Source organism: Zea mays, chromosome 3 (assembly GCF_902167145.1).
Source record: "Zea mays cultivar B73 chromosome 3, Zm-B73-REFERENCE-NAM-5.0, whole genome shotgun sequence".
Classification (NCBI taxonomy): Eukaryota; Viridiplantae; Streptophyta; class Magnoliopsida; order Poales; family Poaceae; genus Zea; species Zea mays.
The window spans coordinates 129742467-129759628 of record NC_050098.1 but is presented as its reverse complement, the minus strand read 5'-3'; the positions used below and the strand labels follow the sequence as shown (position 1 = coordinate 129759628).

Below are 17162 nucleotides of genomic sequence, written 5' to 3'. Positions count from 1 at the left end.
ACGCCTCTACAAAGCATTGTTTTCGCATGCGTGGCAGTGTTCTCCACCTTTGAAAATTGCTTTTGCCCGTCTCAGAAAACTGCTAGATATTAGTGCAATCCATATTGAAATTAGGCTGTGTATTCATCATCGCTAGACACGAGTTATCACACGCATGAGACACAAAGGACGTATAGCTAGAGATCGGTGAAACAATAGTTTAGGCAAAAGGTCGATCCATCAATGCATCTCTCTCCTAGACGTCCCCATAAGCTGCCGGTATCCAGATCACACCTATTAGAACACCTGGTTTCAAAAAAAGTTTCTAAAATTATTTTAGGATGTTATTAACCAAAAACCATACTCCAACAATTCTTTAAACAAGGTCCTCGGATATATCAATTTTCTAAATATATCAATTCTTTAATTATTTAGTTTTCAGACTTAGAGAGTTGTTTGACACTCTCAATAGTCTATTTTGCCTGTTAATCACGCTATAAAATCACTTGTATGTATAAATGATGCACTTTAAATAATTTTGATATGCGGAAAGGATAAATTCATCATCATCGTTTGATACGTCTGAAAATCATCCAGCCAAAAATTTAGAGAAAACGACTTACCGTGATTTATACCGAATGAAAATAGCAATCAAGAGAAAATAATGATTATTGAACTTTATCGTATAAATTTACTAAATTTAAAAATGCAAGTAATAACTAGAAAATCCGAGTTAGCACACTTTAAAAGTATTTAACAATCCACGAACCACCAATTGGAACGGTTGGAGGCTAAGGTTATTTATGTTCTAAGTATATATTTAGCAACTTGTTAAACCTGAGCTTAGAGATCAATTTTTTTAGGAAACTAATGAAGATGCTCTTACCTATTGATAACTTTGCAGGGTGTCAATACATAGAAGTGTCGATAGCTCCTTCCAATAGAAGGTCAAAGCGCTTAAAGGTGTGTTTAGTTGCAATGACAGGACGGAACGATCCCTCAAATAAAGTTGTTTGATTCAGGATTAAGGTTGGGACAGGATTATCCCAATGTTGTCCCCAGATATCTCCAAAATTAGAGGGAGAAGAGAGGACGTCTCTGTCCTAGCTGTCTCGCACCATAGGCACCTTAAGTGTATGTTTGGTTGAAGAGCAGAATAGAATAGAGCGGCTCTATTCTTAACTTCTGGATGTTTAGTTTCTAACAGAAAAGGAGCAAAGCAACTTTTAATGTCTACATATAGCAAATATTTCAGATGCCCTGTTCCACCAAAACAATCGGATACGAGTGCTCTCACGAACACGTACGCTCTCTTCCCCTTCACACTCGTATGGCTCTTCAACCAAATAAAAAACCAAATAAAAAAAAGAGTAGCTCCACTTTATTCTACTCTTCAACCAAACAAAACTAGAGTGATTTTATTCTGCTTGCCAAACGTTATCGCTTTGTTCTTAAAAACTGAAACAAAGCAGTCGCGCCACTCCTGATGCCCCCATAGCCAAACACACCCTCACAGGACGTGCGTTGGAATGGGAGCAGCAGAACCCCCATTACTTTCGGAGACCACGACACCCAAAGACCCATCACTTACATGTTGTAGACCACTGCTACGTTAGAAGATGAAATGGTAGCACTGACATGGCTTACGCAAATTGTCAGCTACATGTCTAGCTACTACTTTTTTCTTTGGTCGCGAGGATCCAAAGCGATTGCCATGAACAACAGAGCCAACAATCAAACAAAGACATGCCATGAAAGTTGGGCAAAAACCAACACTCTCAGTTCCCATCAGCAACACAGGCTAACAACATTTAAACCCAGTTCTCAAACACAACTCTGTTAGCACACGTTCCAACGTTGCATCCCAAACAAGGGTGGATGTTCCTCTGGAAAAAATCTAGTCACACGTGACACGTGAGGGGCCAGGGTGTGCCCTTTGGGGCAAAGACTAATACCGTTACATGATCCTAATGCTCACCACCGTAGACTCGTCGTTGACGACGGACACCAACCGCCCACCCAAGTGCATCCAAATCTGCAAACCCCAAAACATGTTAGCGATGGAGGGGGCTGAGATTTGGGAATGCTCCCTGTACAGACCACGAAGGCACATTTTACCTACATGTTGTGAAACGCCACCACGAAGGCGAGTTTTTTCCTGCAGCTCAGCGGATGTGGCAGCCGCGGAAGATTATTCATGTTGGTGAGAATTAGTGGTAGACGTAGAGGCAGTGTTTCGCCGGACAAAGCGGCCTGCTGGGCGTAGCCCCCTGCTGTGGCCACGCTCCCCGAACGCTTGTCCAGATGCAGGAGGCCCCTCGGTTCGATCTTCCATGCCCTGACTCAGCTGGAAGTCGCCTCCAGCTTTGTTTTGGGATCCGACCGGCTGGTATTCAAGATGGCTGCCACCCTTCCACCTCTCCGCGTTTGTGCCATGGTTTGGCCTCCCAGTGTCATAACCGCCCCTTCCCCTGTGTGCCCCACCTCCCCTGTGATACCTTGCATTGGGCTGGCCTTGGCGACGCGGTGCAGGATTAGCCTGCTCCTGTCCAGTCTCGATCTTCTGGTTACCATCTTCCTGTGTCAGGTTCTCCTGTTTGCTGTGTGAGGCCTCATCGGTGCCATCACTCCTTTTCATCGGTTTACTGCTGGTGTCTTGATGGGTAATTGTATCAGATCCTTTGGGCATGTTCAGCTCAAGCCTACCACCATGGGAATCCACTTTCCCTTCAACAGCAATCTTGCCGTCTGAGCTGTTCTGAGGATGGGAATTGGTTTTCGGCTTCCAGGCTCTAGAATGTGAAACTATGCCGCTGTTTTTCACATCTGATCTTGGCACATTCTTGTGATTGGATGAGTTCGAATCAATCACCGGTGATGCTGATTGATAGACAGAGTCGTTCTTGCCCTCTCTAACTTTGCTCTCATTTGAGTAGCTACTTGCTTCATTTCTTTGAGCCTTAAAATGCTGTCGCCTTTGCCTGTTAGCCGCACTATGTTCTTTTGCACCACCGGCAGATAGTGGAACAGTTTGAGCTGGAGCTGAGCTATTCTCAGCAGCAGCATCTACATTGGATTTTAACTGTGTATCTTCCTTGCCAAGTTCAACAGGCTGATTCATATCGGTGCAGTTCTGAACCTCCTTTGATTCATAAGAGTTGTCTGCTTGGTCAACAGAATTTGGTGCCACCATAGCAGGTTGATCTGGATCCCGCTTGCGCCAAGAAGGATTAGATTTGCCCCCATGTCCTTTGCTAGTTTTCTTGGGTTCGGCTGCAGGATGTGATTTAGCAGCACCGGGCTTATCAATTGCTTCCTTATCATGGCTTGGATTATGTTGTTGCAGCTCTTTGGACATAGGCTTGGGAACATATCTTTCCATTTCAGCCCTCTTTGTTCTTGTCACATTCTCTCCATCATTGATGGCTTTCCCAGCTGGCTGAGTGACGTCAGCTACTGCTGCAGTCGGCATGGCTCCATCAGACTGCTCATTATGCAATGGTAGCATATCTGGTGCCCACAAGACACCATCATTCCCATGTGGCTTCTCAACAGGCCGAAGAACATGCTGATGCTTTCCAGATTTTCTTGCTTGCTGAGGTCTTGATAGGCCACTTTCAGTACTATTTGTTCCATCTGCTGAATTAACATGCTCCTGATTCATAGCTGTAAGTGAAAGTCCACCAACAGTTATACTTCCAACAGTTACAATAGTACCTTCAATCGGAACAATAGAGCTACTGATAATAACACCACCAGTATGTGTTTTTGGCTCGGTAGAGATTTTCACTGTATTCTGTTCATTAAACACCACAGGTGGATGTTTAGAAATAACTGAAGCATCATCTACCTTTTTCTTACTCCTCAAATGCCGGGTTCCCTTCTTGTTCTGAGTTGGGGGATCATCATGTGGTGCAACAACAGCCGTTACTGTGTCGACGGGAACATCAACATTTTTCTGCACACTGGAATCAGTGGTTACTGAAGCACTTGCCTTCTCGCCAGAAATTTTCTCCTCTGAAACAACCTGTCTTTTCCTGTAGCCTTGCTTAGTCTTTACCATACTGATATTATGCGACTGTGAGATACTCTTCTGCACAACATGCTCCATGTTGCTGTGTGTGTTCTTGACCAAAGATGAGGTGGTATGAGCATCATGCGCTTTGCCACCATCTAAAGCATTTGATTGTGCAGTAGACTGGGCCTGTATCTGAACCATAGTATGATTGGGATCATTAGGAGGCAGAAGAGCAGTAAGCCTATCAGGCGTAACAACATCATGTTGTTCAGTTGAAGTGTCAAGTTTAGCATTCACATCAAGTCCAATCTGTTGCTTATCATGTGCATCATCAGTTTCTACTTTTGTATCATTTGATTTCTTCTGAAGTACTGATGATCGCCTGTTCAATTCTTCCAACTTTGCGAGTGCTTTTGCTTTTTGGTTCTTTATCCGTTCCTCTTCCTCAGCTTTCATCCTTTTTGCACGTTCTGCAGCCAACTCCTTCATTTTTGCCCGCTGAATAGGAAAAAATGACACTAGTGAGCAACCAACATTCAAACTCCTAAGAACCATGTTCAACTACCTGATTGTTTTGAGCATTTGATGCTGCATCCTGCTTTTTGTTCTATATATTTCAAAATTCCACAAGCACCAAAAGCAAACAAATGTGTCTTAATTAGCAAAAGCTAGTGTTTTCTGACGATGTGCACCAGTTGTACTGTGATATGAATACCAACCAGATCCTAGATAGAAATAAACAAGGTACGAGGAGTTATTATAACTTCAAACAATGGCAATGCTACAGTAGAAAAAACAAAGTTTTCTAACTGCCTGATTATCATATACACAAGATGGTTTTCAGAGTATTAAATTTTCACTGATAGTGGTCTTCGGTCAATGTCCCCACCTAAAGCTAGTTGCAATAAGGAATTTCCAAAATATTAGAATGATAGCCATAAACAATTTGTAAAAATAGCACAAATCTACAACTACATACCTGAGACTCATAATCGAGTGAAGCTGGCATATCATCAGGTACAATCACAGGTTGCAGCTGTGAGGCAATCTGAGGTTGTTGGCCATGATGGATATCATTCCCCAAATCAGCTACTGGTAATGAATTAGTTATGTAACTTTCTCCACGTCCACAACTTCCGAATTTATTAGCTGGCCTATCTTTACAAGGACCATGGTAACTGTTTCTCGAAGAATCAACTCTCCTATGTAAATGATTGTTAATTGAATCACCAAGCTTCTCAGCTTTGCTAAATTCAGTTAAATGTGAATGTGCCGGTCCAAGAATTGTACCCTCAATGGTCACATTTGGTCGTCTCTGCACCACAGCAGAAATATGTGAAACAGAAACTGCCTGATCAGATGTGCATGTCGTACTGATGACATCATTAGATGAAACATCAGTAGTTTTTTTATGCTTCTTGAATTCCTTGGATGAAGCTGGTTCTGGGAGATTCTGTGCATAGACATTTCTGGCTTTGTTGTTCAAACTCTCAATTTTCTCTATTAAAGCTGCATTCTTCTTAATGACAGGATGCTGGTCAAGTACAACTGAGCTATCCTCCTTGAACTTCTTGCGCAGAGTGCCATCACAAGTTTCTCTGTGATGGGATCGTGTGTTTTCATAAACAGACAAATGGTCTATACCAACCGAACCTCTCTGGTTAGGCACCGATTTTGTAAGTACCACGGTTCTTTCAGTCTCACTAAAGGTGTCCCTTGTATCTGCCCTCATGTTCATATCAGTCTGTTTTCCATCAGGATGTGGAAGAAGTGGCGGTGCTGGCTGCACATTCCTTTCAAATTCACGGGAACCTCCTAGACGATCTGGATTATCATGCAAACTCCCAGGGTGTTCTTGGTGAAAGACATGTAGCTTATCAGATTCCAGCTGCTCCCTTGGGACCGTTTCATGTTTGCCTGGTCTGTTTTGAGGATGTCCAGGGTGAAACCTGTCATTCTGATTTGGGAATTGATTTAGTATTCCAGGACCTCCAACAAAATGAGGATCTCTAACATTGGTGTTATTGAAATTTGCTTGAGGGCCATAATACCCATCATACAGCACTGGACCCTGATAAACTGGTCTGACTGGAATAACAGGCTGATTCATAATATAGGAATTATGAGGCATAGGATGATACACATCATTTTTAGTGTGATATCCACCATGCCCTGAGCCCTGCCTTCCTGCAGCTTCGGAGTTGGGTGGGAACTGGCCATAATAACCAAAGGGTTCGACAGGGAAACTACCAGGGGGGCCAACAGGTCTGTATGGCCCACCTGGCACTGGTCCTCTATGCCACATTCCCTCAGGGGGGTGACCAGGAGGTGCACGCCATGAATCAAACTGCAGAGGAGGCATAGGAAAATTTGGTGGATATGGCTGTTGTTGCAAGCCTTCATTTGGCACACTTGTGGCTGGGACAGGAGCACCTCCAGTGTGTGCATGATGCTCTGTCTTCATGATATCAACAGGGTGATTATTGGATGGTGAAATTACTTCACCAGTTCCTAGCACACAAGATATTTCCCATTACTAGGTAAAGCAATACATATGAAACAATAGTTGAAGCTATTAACCTATGTTGTAATGATGAAATATATTATACCAGTTGCTAGGCTCTTCACTTGTTCACCTTGCGACACCTCTTTACCCAAACTAGAAGTTGGGCGCCCTTTCGAACTATGCCCTGGAATAAAAGAAGACGTGTAAAGAGAACTCCTCTTATATGCAAACTAAGTAGATGAAACTAGCAATTGTAACTAAAAAATATACGGACAAAAACAAATTGGCCTAAATAATTTACCAATGCTAGCATTTATATCTAGCACATATGTAAGTAGGTGAAACCGGCCATTGTAATTCAAAAATATACGAACAAAAAACAAAATTACCAAATAATTTACCATAGCATTTATATCTAGCACATATGTAGATATTCAAGGCAGCTCAGAATTTAACATACTAAATATAAAAACTATAAACCCAAAGAAACAATATGGTAGGGGCAAATAGCTTGAAAACATAAAAACTATAGAGCACACTTTATGTTGCACATACCTCGTTGACTGTTTGCTTCAGAGCCAAGCGTTGGGAAATCACCAGTACTTAATGTGAACCCAGGCCCACGTGATGAAGATTCCTACACAGTTAAAATATGTATATGTGAACTGAATAATGTATTGGATTAAACCCTGATCTAGACCCAGTTCTATGTCTGCAGCATTACCGATCTATCAATAGTCCTTATCGATGCTTTCACATTATCTGAAGCATTATCCGCAAATCGAGAAATTTGTGAACTTCCAGGTCTTGTTTCCGCACTTTGGGGACGATTTGTGGCCATTGGTAGATGAGATGATGGAAATGTGCCTGATGCTGAAGATGGGCGAGAATTTGCACCCCAAGCATTGGGTGAACCAAGTGATTCACTTCCAGCTGTTGATGGCCTTGAGCCTCCGCCAGAGGTGGGCCGGACATTGAAGTGACTAGATGAAGTGGAACTTCCATCGTTCTTGGAAGACAGAATTGATGAGGAACTCCATGCGTTTGGTGTTGTAGATGGTGCTTTGCTGCCCCAGGTGTGGGTGCCCCTAACATTGAAACAATAACATCATGACACAGTAATTATGAGAGACCATTAAGACCATCCTAAACCTTAGAATTTTGAATCATATGAGCAGTTAGGAAACAAGGATGCATACTTACTTTGGAACCAGTTCCAGATTGGGATCAAGACCATTGTTTTCCAACCTAAATAAAAAATAACAAAAGCAATCCACATATAGGAGAAGTATATAGAATTAACGATTTGCTACCAATAGCAATAGGAAAACTGTTACCTCTGACTTGGTAAATTAATCGGTTTTGGGACTTTTCCCAGAACAGTCATACTAGATTTCCTTGCAGGAGTAGCACCCCATCTGAAGGAAACCATAAAGAACAATTGATTATGCAAGTACAAAGACAACCTTTTGCAATCGGTACAACCAAAAAAAATGTACCAATACAAATTACAAATACGAAATATCCCACTAAATGACATCACAAAATAAGGCCGTTCATAATAAGGAAACGAATTAATCAGCAGGTGCAACAGAAGAATTGTTATAGGTGGGACAAAATCCAGGAAACTAAGTTATGTTCAGAAGCTTTTGAGATAACTAGCACATGGCTAGTTCTGGATGGGTCAAGATACTTTGCCTTATCGCTTCAATTGTTATGTGTACATGCAATTGTTAGAATAGGATGCGTTTGTATATCAGGCTACAGCAATATCAGATCAGGGGTACACACGGTTGTTCTATAATAGAGGAAGGCTGGCAATCGGGCTCTGGTCTGATCTGTAAAAAAACTACTTCTACCGCTTATTCCTCTGCACTCTTGCCGTCAATTGTTGCTGCGGATCGCCTAATTGGTACTGGCCCTCGCCGTTGTCACTCTCAACGCCTTTGGTAGCTTGACTGGCTTCATCTTGCTTCTGTTGCACCTGCCAGTTCTGTCGGCTCTGTGTTAGCTGATTCGCCCATGTCTTTTGCTGAGTGGCATCATCGTCTGGGTCATCTTTGTGGCTCTCGTTTGTCTACCTTGATTCGTTATGGTCTCCTAAATTCAGTTTTAGGTAATGAGTTCTGGGTCATCTTTGTTAGCTCAGTGTCAGGTTTGTCGATTGGGCAAAAAGATTCAGCTTACTTATCATTCTAGTGAATCTGTGTCTGAGCGTCCTTTTGATCTTGTTCACTCAAATGTATGGGGCCTGGCTCCCTTTGCTTCAAAAGGGGTCATCAATCTCTTTGTACTCACTGTAGGCGTCCACAGCCCATGGTTCTGCCAACCGCTGACGCCTCCCTCTCCTCTCCGCGACTGACGCCTTCCTCTCCGCGACTGATGCCATTGCCTCTGTCTCCTCCGCCCCATCCGCGCCCCTTCCATCCTCTCCGCGACGGGCACGGACGCGCTCCCTCTCCTCTGCCCCACCTCGCGACTCCATCCGCGCCGCCATCAACGGACGCCTCCGCCCCATGCCCCCATCCGAGCCCCTTCCAATCCGAGCATCTTCGGCGGCCGCAGTTCTGTTATATTCTGGGATCTCGCTAAACCCCCAAATTACACAGCCCGTACGAATCTCCGCTCGCCATGGACGTTGTGGCATCATCCCAGAACTCCGAAAAACCCTAGCATTGCCATCGCTAACCCGCCATCGCCGGAGATGGAGGCTACAACGGAGGCGCTCACGCAGGAGGTCCTTCGCCGGTGTCGGCGCCGCGCGGCCCGACTAGCTGGTAGGTGTGTACCGCCGGCTCTACTGGGCCATGGCCGAGGAGGTGCGCGCGCGGCACAAGCAGTACGTCTGGGATCTCGCCCGGAGCCCATTGGAGGCAGAGCAGCCGTCGGCGCCTCCTGGAGGTCCCGTCCCGGCGGCGGACGGGGAGCCGCCGAAGCCGGCACCGGTGCTGAGGAGGTGCGCGCGCGACACCGGCAGTACGTCCGGGATCTCGCCCGGAGCCCACTGGAGGCAGAGCAGCCGCCAGCGCCTCCTGGAGGTCCCGTCCCGGCGGCGGTCGGGGAGCCACCGAAGCCGGTACCGGTGCCGAGGAGGAAGAAATGCGGGTTCACAGGGTGCAAGGTGCGGCACCCGTGTGGCTGGTTGGCCCTTCGGCATCGCCGTCCGCGCGCCGGTCAACCGCTCCACGCTCGTGCTCCCCTTCCCTCCCCACCAATACCAGCACCTGTAGATCCAGCTCAGCACGACAGCTTAAGACCAGTCTCCTTCTGCTTCCTCCCTCCCTTGTCCCTTCCTTCTTCGTCTGGCGTTCCCGTTCCCTGCCACCTCGCCCGCTCTCCTCCCCAGGAGTAGAGGGACTGCTGCTTTGGGCGTGGTGCGGCCCCCAGATCTGGGCGTGCGGGCGGAGGGCGGGATGAAGTCGTCGCTGAGGAGTCGGCAGGAGCCGCGGCGGGTCAGCAACGGCGTCATCATCAGCGCCATGCTGCTGTCCCTCTGCGTCCTCAGTTTTGTCAAGGCCAGATACTGCGCCACCCCCCTCGGTGTGTTGTGTGCGTCATCTTTCCTCCGCCTGTCAGTAGAAGTGGAGATGGTGGGGACTGCTTGCGGAGCTTCCTTCGCTGACGCTGCTGTGGTTCGTGCAGGCAAGGCCGAGGACCAGCTCGAGGAGCAGATGAACGCCAGCATCCGGATGCAGCCGGAGGAGTCGTCGCCGGCCAGGACGCTCGGAGGACTGTCTTCTGCTATGCTCTGCTCTTATATGACTGCTTCCCGCAGACCGCCTGTGAGTTCGCCAATCCCATTCCTTGCCATACGCATACGAGCTACCCGCGTGAGTTCTTTTTTTCTTATTTAGTTTTCAATGATTTTCATTGTTGGAATGGGATTGGAGATGCCAAATGTTTCGTCTAGATATAGTGTATTGTACTAGGATAGATATCTGTGTAGGAGCACTAGATGCATGCTGCATGATTCTTGCGTTTTCTGTAATTTCTAAATTTCCCTCACTAGATCTAGCTAAGTACGTGCTTTTGTTTTGCTTCTGTAGACAGTGTTAGTGAGGTTGAGGCTCTATTCGAGCTGTTCAAGAGCATAAGTGGTTTGGTGATTGATGATGGCCTGATCAGGTATATTCTATTGGTCGCCTCTGTATTCCTTATCATATTGCCAGTTTTGGGTATGAACATCAAATATGCTCAGTAGCCATGTCATCGTTTAGCTCTCCTTGCTGATTGTAAGACTGGAAACTGAAACTGGTTCCTACAAGTTGTATTTCACAGGCATACCAGATTTTTAGTCTATATACCATACATGTCGCACTCTCTAACATGGACCGGGGCTATGTTTTATTAAATTCTGATTTGTAAGTTTGTGTATTGAATGGTTGTTAATCAATTGAAGTGTCATCATGTTTCCAATCCAACAAAATGTTTATTATATTTATATGACCAGCTATGTTCTGGCTGTTAATCAATTGAACTGCTATCATGTTTTCAATCCTAAACAAACGGACGAGATATATATGTTTCTTTTTTTGCACTGCTAAAGAAAAGTAGATATAAATAAACATGCTCAACATCTGGCTCCAGGTGTAGCAATCCGCTTTGGCAAGCATGGTATCATTGCATCCGTGCAGGCCAAATATTTCATTCCATTGCTACTGTGTATTCGTCTTTATGCTTTACAAAGTAGATTGTGAATTGAGAATCCTTTTCTGAATTCCTTTTAAAAATCTCCAAGTTCAAGTATCTCCTTTACTGTTGACAACCAGATCATCTATTAGATGATGCCAACCGTGCTGGAAGCAAGATTAGGGTGAAAAGGGTTGAGCCAAGCTTCTACACATTTCAATCACTGTTTCCATGTAATCGTTGTGCACTAACGTTTTGCTGAATATTTTGTTGTACCGTTGCAAGGCACGGGCACATACCTAGTATTATATTATTCTTATAGATGATTTTTCTCTCCACACATGGATTTGTTTTATGAAAAACCGTAGTGTGGCTTTATCCATCTATAATCATTTCTCTGCTTTGGTTTGCACTCAATTCGACACATTTATTCGTGTATTTCGTGCTGACTCTGCAAGAGAAAACCTTTCTGGGGCTCTTCGCAAGGTTCTTGCTGCGCAAGGTACGCTTGCTCAGCTTTCTTGTCCTGGTACTCATGCTCAGAACAGTGTTGCTAAGTGCAAGCATCATCATCTTCTTGAGACTGCTTGCGCTCTCATGCTTCTTCTGTTCGCCCTCACTCTGGGCTGAAGTTGTCTCTAGGCTGTCTCTACTGCCACTTATTTGACTAACATTCAGCCTTCGCTCTTTAGGGTGGCATTCCTTTTAAGCGCCTTTAGCAAGATGCTTGATTACTCCAGCCTTTATCTTTTTGGCAATGTGTGTTATGTGCTTCTTGCAGATCACAAGCGCTCTAGGCTGACAGCGCAGTCTGTTGAGTGCATCTTCCTTGGGTACAATACTGAGCATAAGGGTTATCGTTGCTGGAATCTAGTTGCTCATCGGATGTGGAATTTCCGAGATGTTGTCTTAACTGAGACTCGTCCTTTCTACCCTCGTCCTTCTTCTAAAGCTTCCTTTGCATCTTTGGTTGATCCTCTGTCTTTCATGTCTATCCCTGATTCTGCTATAGCAAGTGTGCCACTCTCCCGCCTACCACCTCCAGTTGTGTCTCCTCCTCCTCATGTGCCCTCGTATGTTGCGCCTCCTTCTATGTCCACGTCTTTGTCTTCTTCAGAGACTTCTGTTCTAGTTCCCGAGTCCCGACTACACTATCAAGCCTCCTGTGACACAGGTCTATACACAACATCGTTCTTTGACTACTCCATCGCCTTCCTCTGGTGTGTCTGCTTCTCTAGTTTCAGTCTCCCCTACTGATTCATCTTCTTCGGTTGGGCCATATTTTGGTGATAACTCTCCGAAGCTGATTACTCGTCATAGTCTTCGTACTCGTCAGCCTGTAGATCGCTATGGTTTTGGCCCTGTTTACATGGCAGGGTTTTGCTAGATCTGTTCTTTCTGAGCCGACTTCCTATCGTGATGCTGTTATTCGTCCTGAATGACAACTTGCGATGTCTGAGGAGATTGCTGCTCTTGAGAGTACTGGCACTTAGGAGATTGTTCCTCATCACCCTCATGTTTGGCCTACCACATATAAGTGGGTTTATAAGGTTAAGACTTGCTCCGATGGTTCTCTTGAGCGTTACAAAGCTCGTCTTGTTGCTCATGGCTTCCAGCGAGAACATGGTCGTGATTATGATGAGACTTTTGCTCTATTGCTCACATGATTACTGTTCACAACTTCACACCCTTCTTGTAGTGGCTTCTGTTCATGAGTGGTATATCGATCATGTTGATGTCAAAAATGTCTTTCTTAATGGTGAGTTGCGTGAGAAGGTTTACATGTAGCCACCACCTGGGTATTCTATTCCTGTGGGCGATGGTTTGTTGGCTTTGTCATTCCCTTTAGGGTTGATTTGGTGACCCGGGATCCCGGGAGGATTAGAGGGGATTGAGGGGGAAATTAGTTTATTTCCCCCTCAATCCCCTCCAATCCTCCCAGGATCCCCTGGTCACCAAATCAACCCTTATGGTCTCAAGCAAGCTCCTCAGGCTTTTTCAACGTTTTGCTTCTGTGATCACTCCTGTTGGTTTTTCTGCCAGTACTCATGACCATGCTTTGTTTGTGCACGCATCATCTCATGGTAGGACTAGTGGTGGTAATGGGCACTAAATTTTACACTATAAAATTTAAGGATCGGATAAGGATCAGGCTCTATTTCTATTCATTTTTTAACTATTATTATTTAAGGGCTCAAACAAATTGTGAAGAAATATTAGGATCGTGATCCATTACCACCCCTAGGTAGGACTCTTCTTTATGTTGACGACATGATTATTATAGGGGATGATTCTCAATGCATTGCCTTTGTCAAGGTGTGTCTTAGTGAGCAGTTTCGTATGTCTGATCTTGGTCATCTTCGGTATTTTCTTGGGATTGGGGTTTCCTCTACTCCAAAGGGCTTCTATCTCTCTCAGGAGAAATACATTCAGGGGCTTCTTGATCAAGCTTCGTTATTGATCACCGCACTGTTGAAACTCCCATGGAGCTCAACGTTTGTCTTCATGCCACTTGCCACTGATAGTGAGCCTCTTTCAGATCATACTCGCTATCGTCATATTGTTGGTAGCCATGCCTTGATGTTACTCGTTTTGATATCTCGTACTCTGTGTATATTCTAAGTCATGAGTCGGTTTGTCTATGCCCCCGCTCAGCTTCAATAGTCAATACAATCATCTTCGTGTTCTACGTTATCTTCGTGAAACTATCTCTCGTCGTTCGTTATTTCCTTGCTCTAGCTCCTTGCAGCTTCATGCCTATTGTGATACGACTTGGGCTAGTGATTCCTCGGATCGTCGAGCACTTTCTTCTTATTGTGTTTTTCTTGGTGGTTCCCTCATTGCGTGGAAGACTAAGCAGCAGCTAGCAGTTTCCCATTCGAGCGTAGAAGCTGAGTTGCGTGTTATGTCTCTTGCGATGGCAGAGGTGACTTGGCTATGGTGGTTGCTTGTTGATTTTGGTGTTTCTGTGTCTATATCGACTCCTCTTTTGTCTGACAGTACAAGTGCTATTAATATTACTCATGATCTGGTGAAGCATGGGCTTACTCAGTATATTGGTGTTGATGCTTATTATACATGAGCATAGGATGATGCCATTGGTCTTTGATATGTGTCTTGAGTTTCAGTTGGCTGATTTCTTCACCAAGGCATAGACCAGAGATCAGCATCAATTCTCTCTCTAAACTCAATGTGATTGATCCACCTTGAGTTTGAGGGGATGTTAGATGTGTATTTATGTTTTCATGTATTTTTCCATTGTTTAAGGGATTTAGTGCATATTTACCTTCATGGGTCGGTGTATATATATTGGCCTTAGGGCCTCATGTTTAATGCAAGTGCTATTAATAGCAATGTTATTATACAAACATTAAATTTGGGATTCTCAACTTAAATATTATTTCCTCTTATCACAAATGTAAGTCCATTTAGGACTGTCGTAAGACAGCCTTTTTTCAATTTTTACTGGTAATATATTAATATATATATATATATATAATTATCCTAATGAGAAGAGTTATATATTCTAAAGTAGTTTTCACAATGAATCTGCTAGTTTCAATCTTCTGTTGAAAAATTTAAACCGATGGTAAAGATAAGAATAAAGTTTGACATGACAAAGACAAACCTAGAAGAACTTATAGTTGTGATCAGAGGTTAGTACAAATAGAGGCATAGAGCATCCAAGCTTTTTACTAACCACACCATAAAATCACAAATAGATGACACAGAAAAATTAAGCAAAAAAACAGAAGGGGTGACTTAAATATGAAAAAAAACGTAAGCAAACTATCAAGAGAGGAGGACCATCTGCACAAGATCGTAAGCAGAAATCCAGAATTTCCAGGACGAGCTCACAGCACAGATCATAAATCACTGCATCATTTAACAGTCTCTGGTGTTGTCCACGCAAGTTGGATTACTGGACACATCCAATGTCCAAACCAACAAAACCTTCATATAATTCTCACAAATAAAACACTTTGGTCCTCACATGATGACACAAGTGCCACACCAGCTGAGCTCTGTAGCTCTATTGAGCCGATTGGCCAGCAGCTCAGTATCAAACCCAAACATCCAAAAGCTAGCATCTATACCTCTCCGACACCCCCACTCCCCCACACCAAACAAATACTTTTTCTATTTCTTTAAGAAAAAAGCCACACGTATCAATGCACATGCACTACACGATCAGACCAGAATTGCGAATGAAAAGATAGGAAAATAATTGTATCGTTTGGGAGCGTGGGATGGAGATCACGAACCTCCTGTCCGTGGTAACCAGGCTCGAGGCCATGGTCCCACTTCCCCGCAAAGCAGCTCCCCCGCGGAAACCACCTCTCTAATTCCCCGGTGTTGAATCGAGCGGAACCAACTGCGGAGCGAGATCGAGGTATCTGGGACCGCCTCCAAGGAGGCGCGGGGAGGCAGGGGAACGCCGAAACCCTAGGCGGTCGAACGGACGGAGCGATCAGGGGGGATGGGGTTCGCTCGATCAGCAGCGTAGGACGCGATGGGGGTGCCGGAGCAGGAAGGGGGAAACGGGTCCTCGTCGCCCTGCCGGTCCGGCGAGCGGCGGGGGAGACAATGACAGGTGGGGCCGCTCGTCAGAGTTGGAGGCGGAATGACGAGGCGACGCGGGGAGGGGAAGAGGGAAGGTTGGGGAGGCGCTCGTGAGAGCGATAATGAAGGATCTGGGAGGACGGACGCGTGGCGTGGCGGGAGTGGACGTGGGGACGGAAGCCCGTGCTCTCGTGGCACAGATGTCAAAGGAAACCACGTGGCGGAACAGGAGCGGAGGAGATCTGTAAATGGTGTGGCTTCAGGGAGCATAGGATCCGGTGTCCGGCTTGGGGGTGAATGAATTTGGCTGGCCACGTCGAACCCCATGATTTGGACGTTCCGTGCGACCCAAGGATATCAAAGAGGCGATAGTTTAATACTCCTTGCGTTGCAAGTTTGCTACCAATACCGTTTTGAGCAACTATCTTATCTTTTATTTTAGGAACAATTGAATCTATACCATTAAAAGATCCAAACTTTAGATATATACCATGGACCCCACATGTCATTGACTCATGTGGACCCACATGTAAGTGAGATAGTAATGGTATGGATCCAAAGTAGTGATCTTTTAATGGTATGGATCCAAATTTCCCTTTATTTTATTCTATATTTAAACTTTACTTTAAAAATAGTTTAACTTACAGTATAGCTTTTTATTTTACACGATATATCGTTGACAACTAAATAGTAATGGCACAAATCCTCGTTCATCCTTTTTCCTTTTTATAGCTAGGTGTTTGTATGTTGCGACGACATCTATATATAATAAAGTAGACCTTGTTTAAATGTAGTTGTGAAACGCGTTCTAAAACTTTGTTGTCTTTGTCCATATGTGTGAATCCTATCTATGCATTACTTCTTTCTTTCATTTGTTTCAACACCTCTTATTCGTATGTCCAGGGCCGGCCCTGAGCCTATGCGAGGGAGGCGACGGCCGGGGGCCCAAAACTATTAGGGGTCCAATATTTAGTATCTATAACACCATATAATACACCAGTTTACACTTTACAAAACACATCCAACCAAATAATCCACACACATATAATATTTACGAAATCCATCAAACAAATTGCACCTATATTTAACATAACATCAAAATTAACGGTTCAGATCGTTGAATAACATCATATATTTTGCTCACTCAAATCAAATGAACAATATTATTTGATCATCCTTTAGCCCTCCCCTCCTCGCATCCCCACCGCCATCAATCCCTCCCCTCGCGTCACCACCGTCATCGTTCACCCCTCTCCTCTTTACAGGAACGTAGCGTTAACACGGATTATATGCTAGTAGTAAAATAGTATATGTAGCCAACAGGGCGGGAGGGCTGGGCACATGGATGCCCGGCGCACACGGACAACGTGGCACGCGTTGCCCACTGCTCAGTCGTCACGCTCATGTCCCTGAGCGTCTATGAGACCACACCCTCCACACGATCGTCGTTCGCCATCTCACCGATCC

General features: G+C 44.8%; 1 protein-coding gene across 2 annotated transcripts; it reads right to left on the bottom strand.

The window, feature by feature from the left end:
- Window positions 1–1708: 1708 nt before the first annotated feature.
- On the bottom strand, window positions 1709–15994 carry LOC103650547 (protein MODIFIER OF SNC1 1). Of its 2 annotated transcripts, none has more exons than XM_008676125.4 (9): window positions 15398–15994; window positions 7841–7921; window positions 7707–7751; window positions 7228–7591; window positions 7059–7140; window positions 6607–6687; window positions 4977–6508; window positions 2102–4495; window positions 1709–2014 (listed from the first exon to the last, which is right to left on the bottom strand). In XM_008676125.4, exons 1-8 carry the CDS (start codon window positions 15427–15429, stop codon window positions 2171–2173), a joined length of 4542 nt encoding a protein of 1513 aa, XP_008674347.1. In that variant the 5' UTR covers window positions 15430–15994; the 3' UTR covers window positions 1709–2014; window positions 2102–2170. The 2 variants fall into 2 exon arrangements, with proteins under 2 accessions (XP_008674347.1, XP_008674348.1); XM_008676126.4 differs by having other exon boundaries at window positions 2098–4495; window positions 15398–15855.
- Window positions 15995–17162: the final 1168 nt, after the last annotated feature.

What these genes read in the sequence shown, in the direction of transcription:
- LOC103650547 (XM_008676125.4), bottom strand. Translation starts at nt 15,429, where the DNA reads ATGGCCTCGAGCCTGGTTACCACGGACAGGAG. An exon ending in CTGGTTACCACGGACAGGAG is followed by an intron (nt 7,922 to 15,397) that starts GTTCGTGATCTC and finishes GGTTTCCTTCAG; the next exon opens with ATGGGGTGCTACTCCTGCAA. An exon ending in TAAGGACTATTGATAGATCG is followed by an intron (nt 7,141 to 7,227) that starts GTAATGCTGCAG and finishes TTAACTGTGTAG; the next exon opens with GAATCTTCATCACGTGGGCC.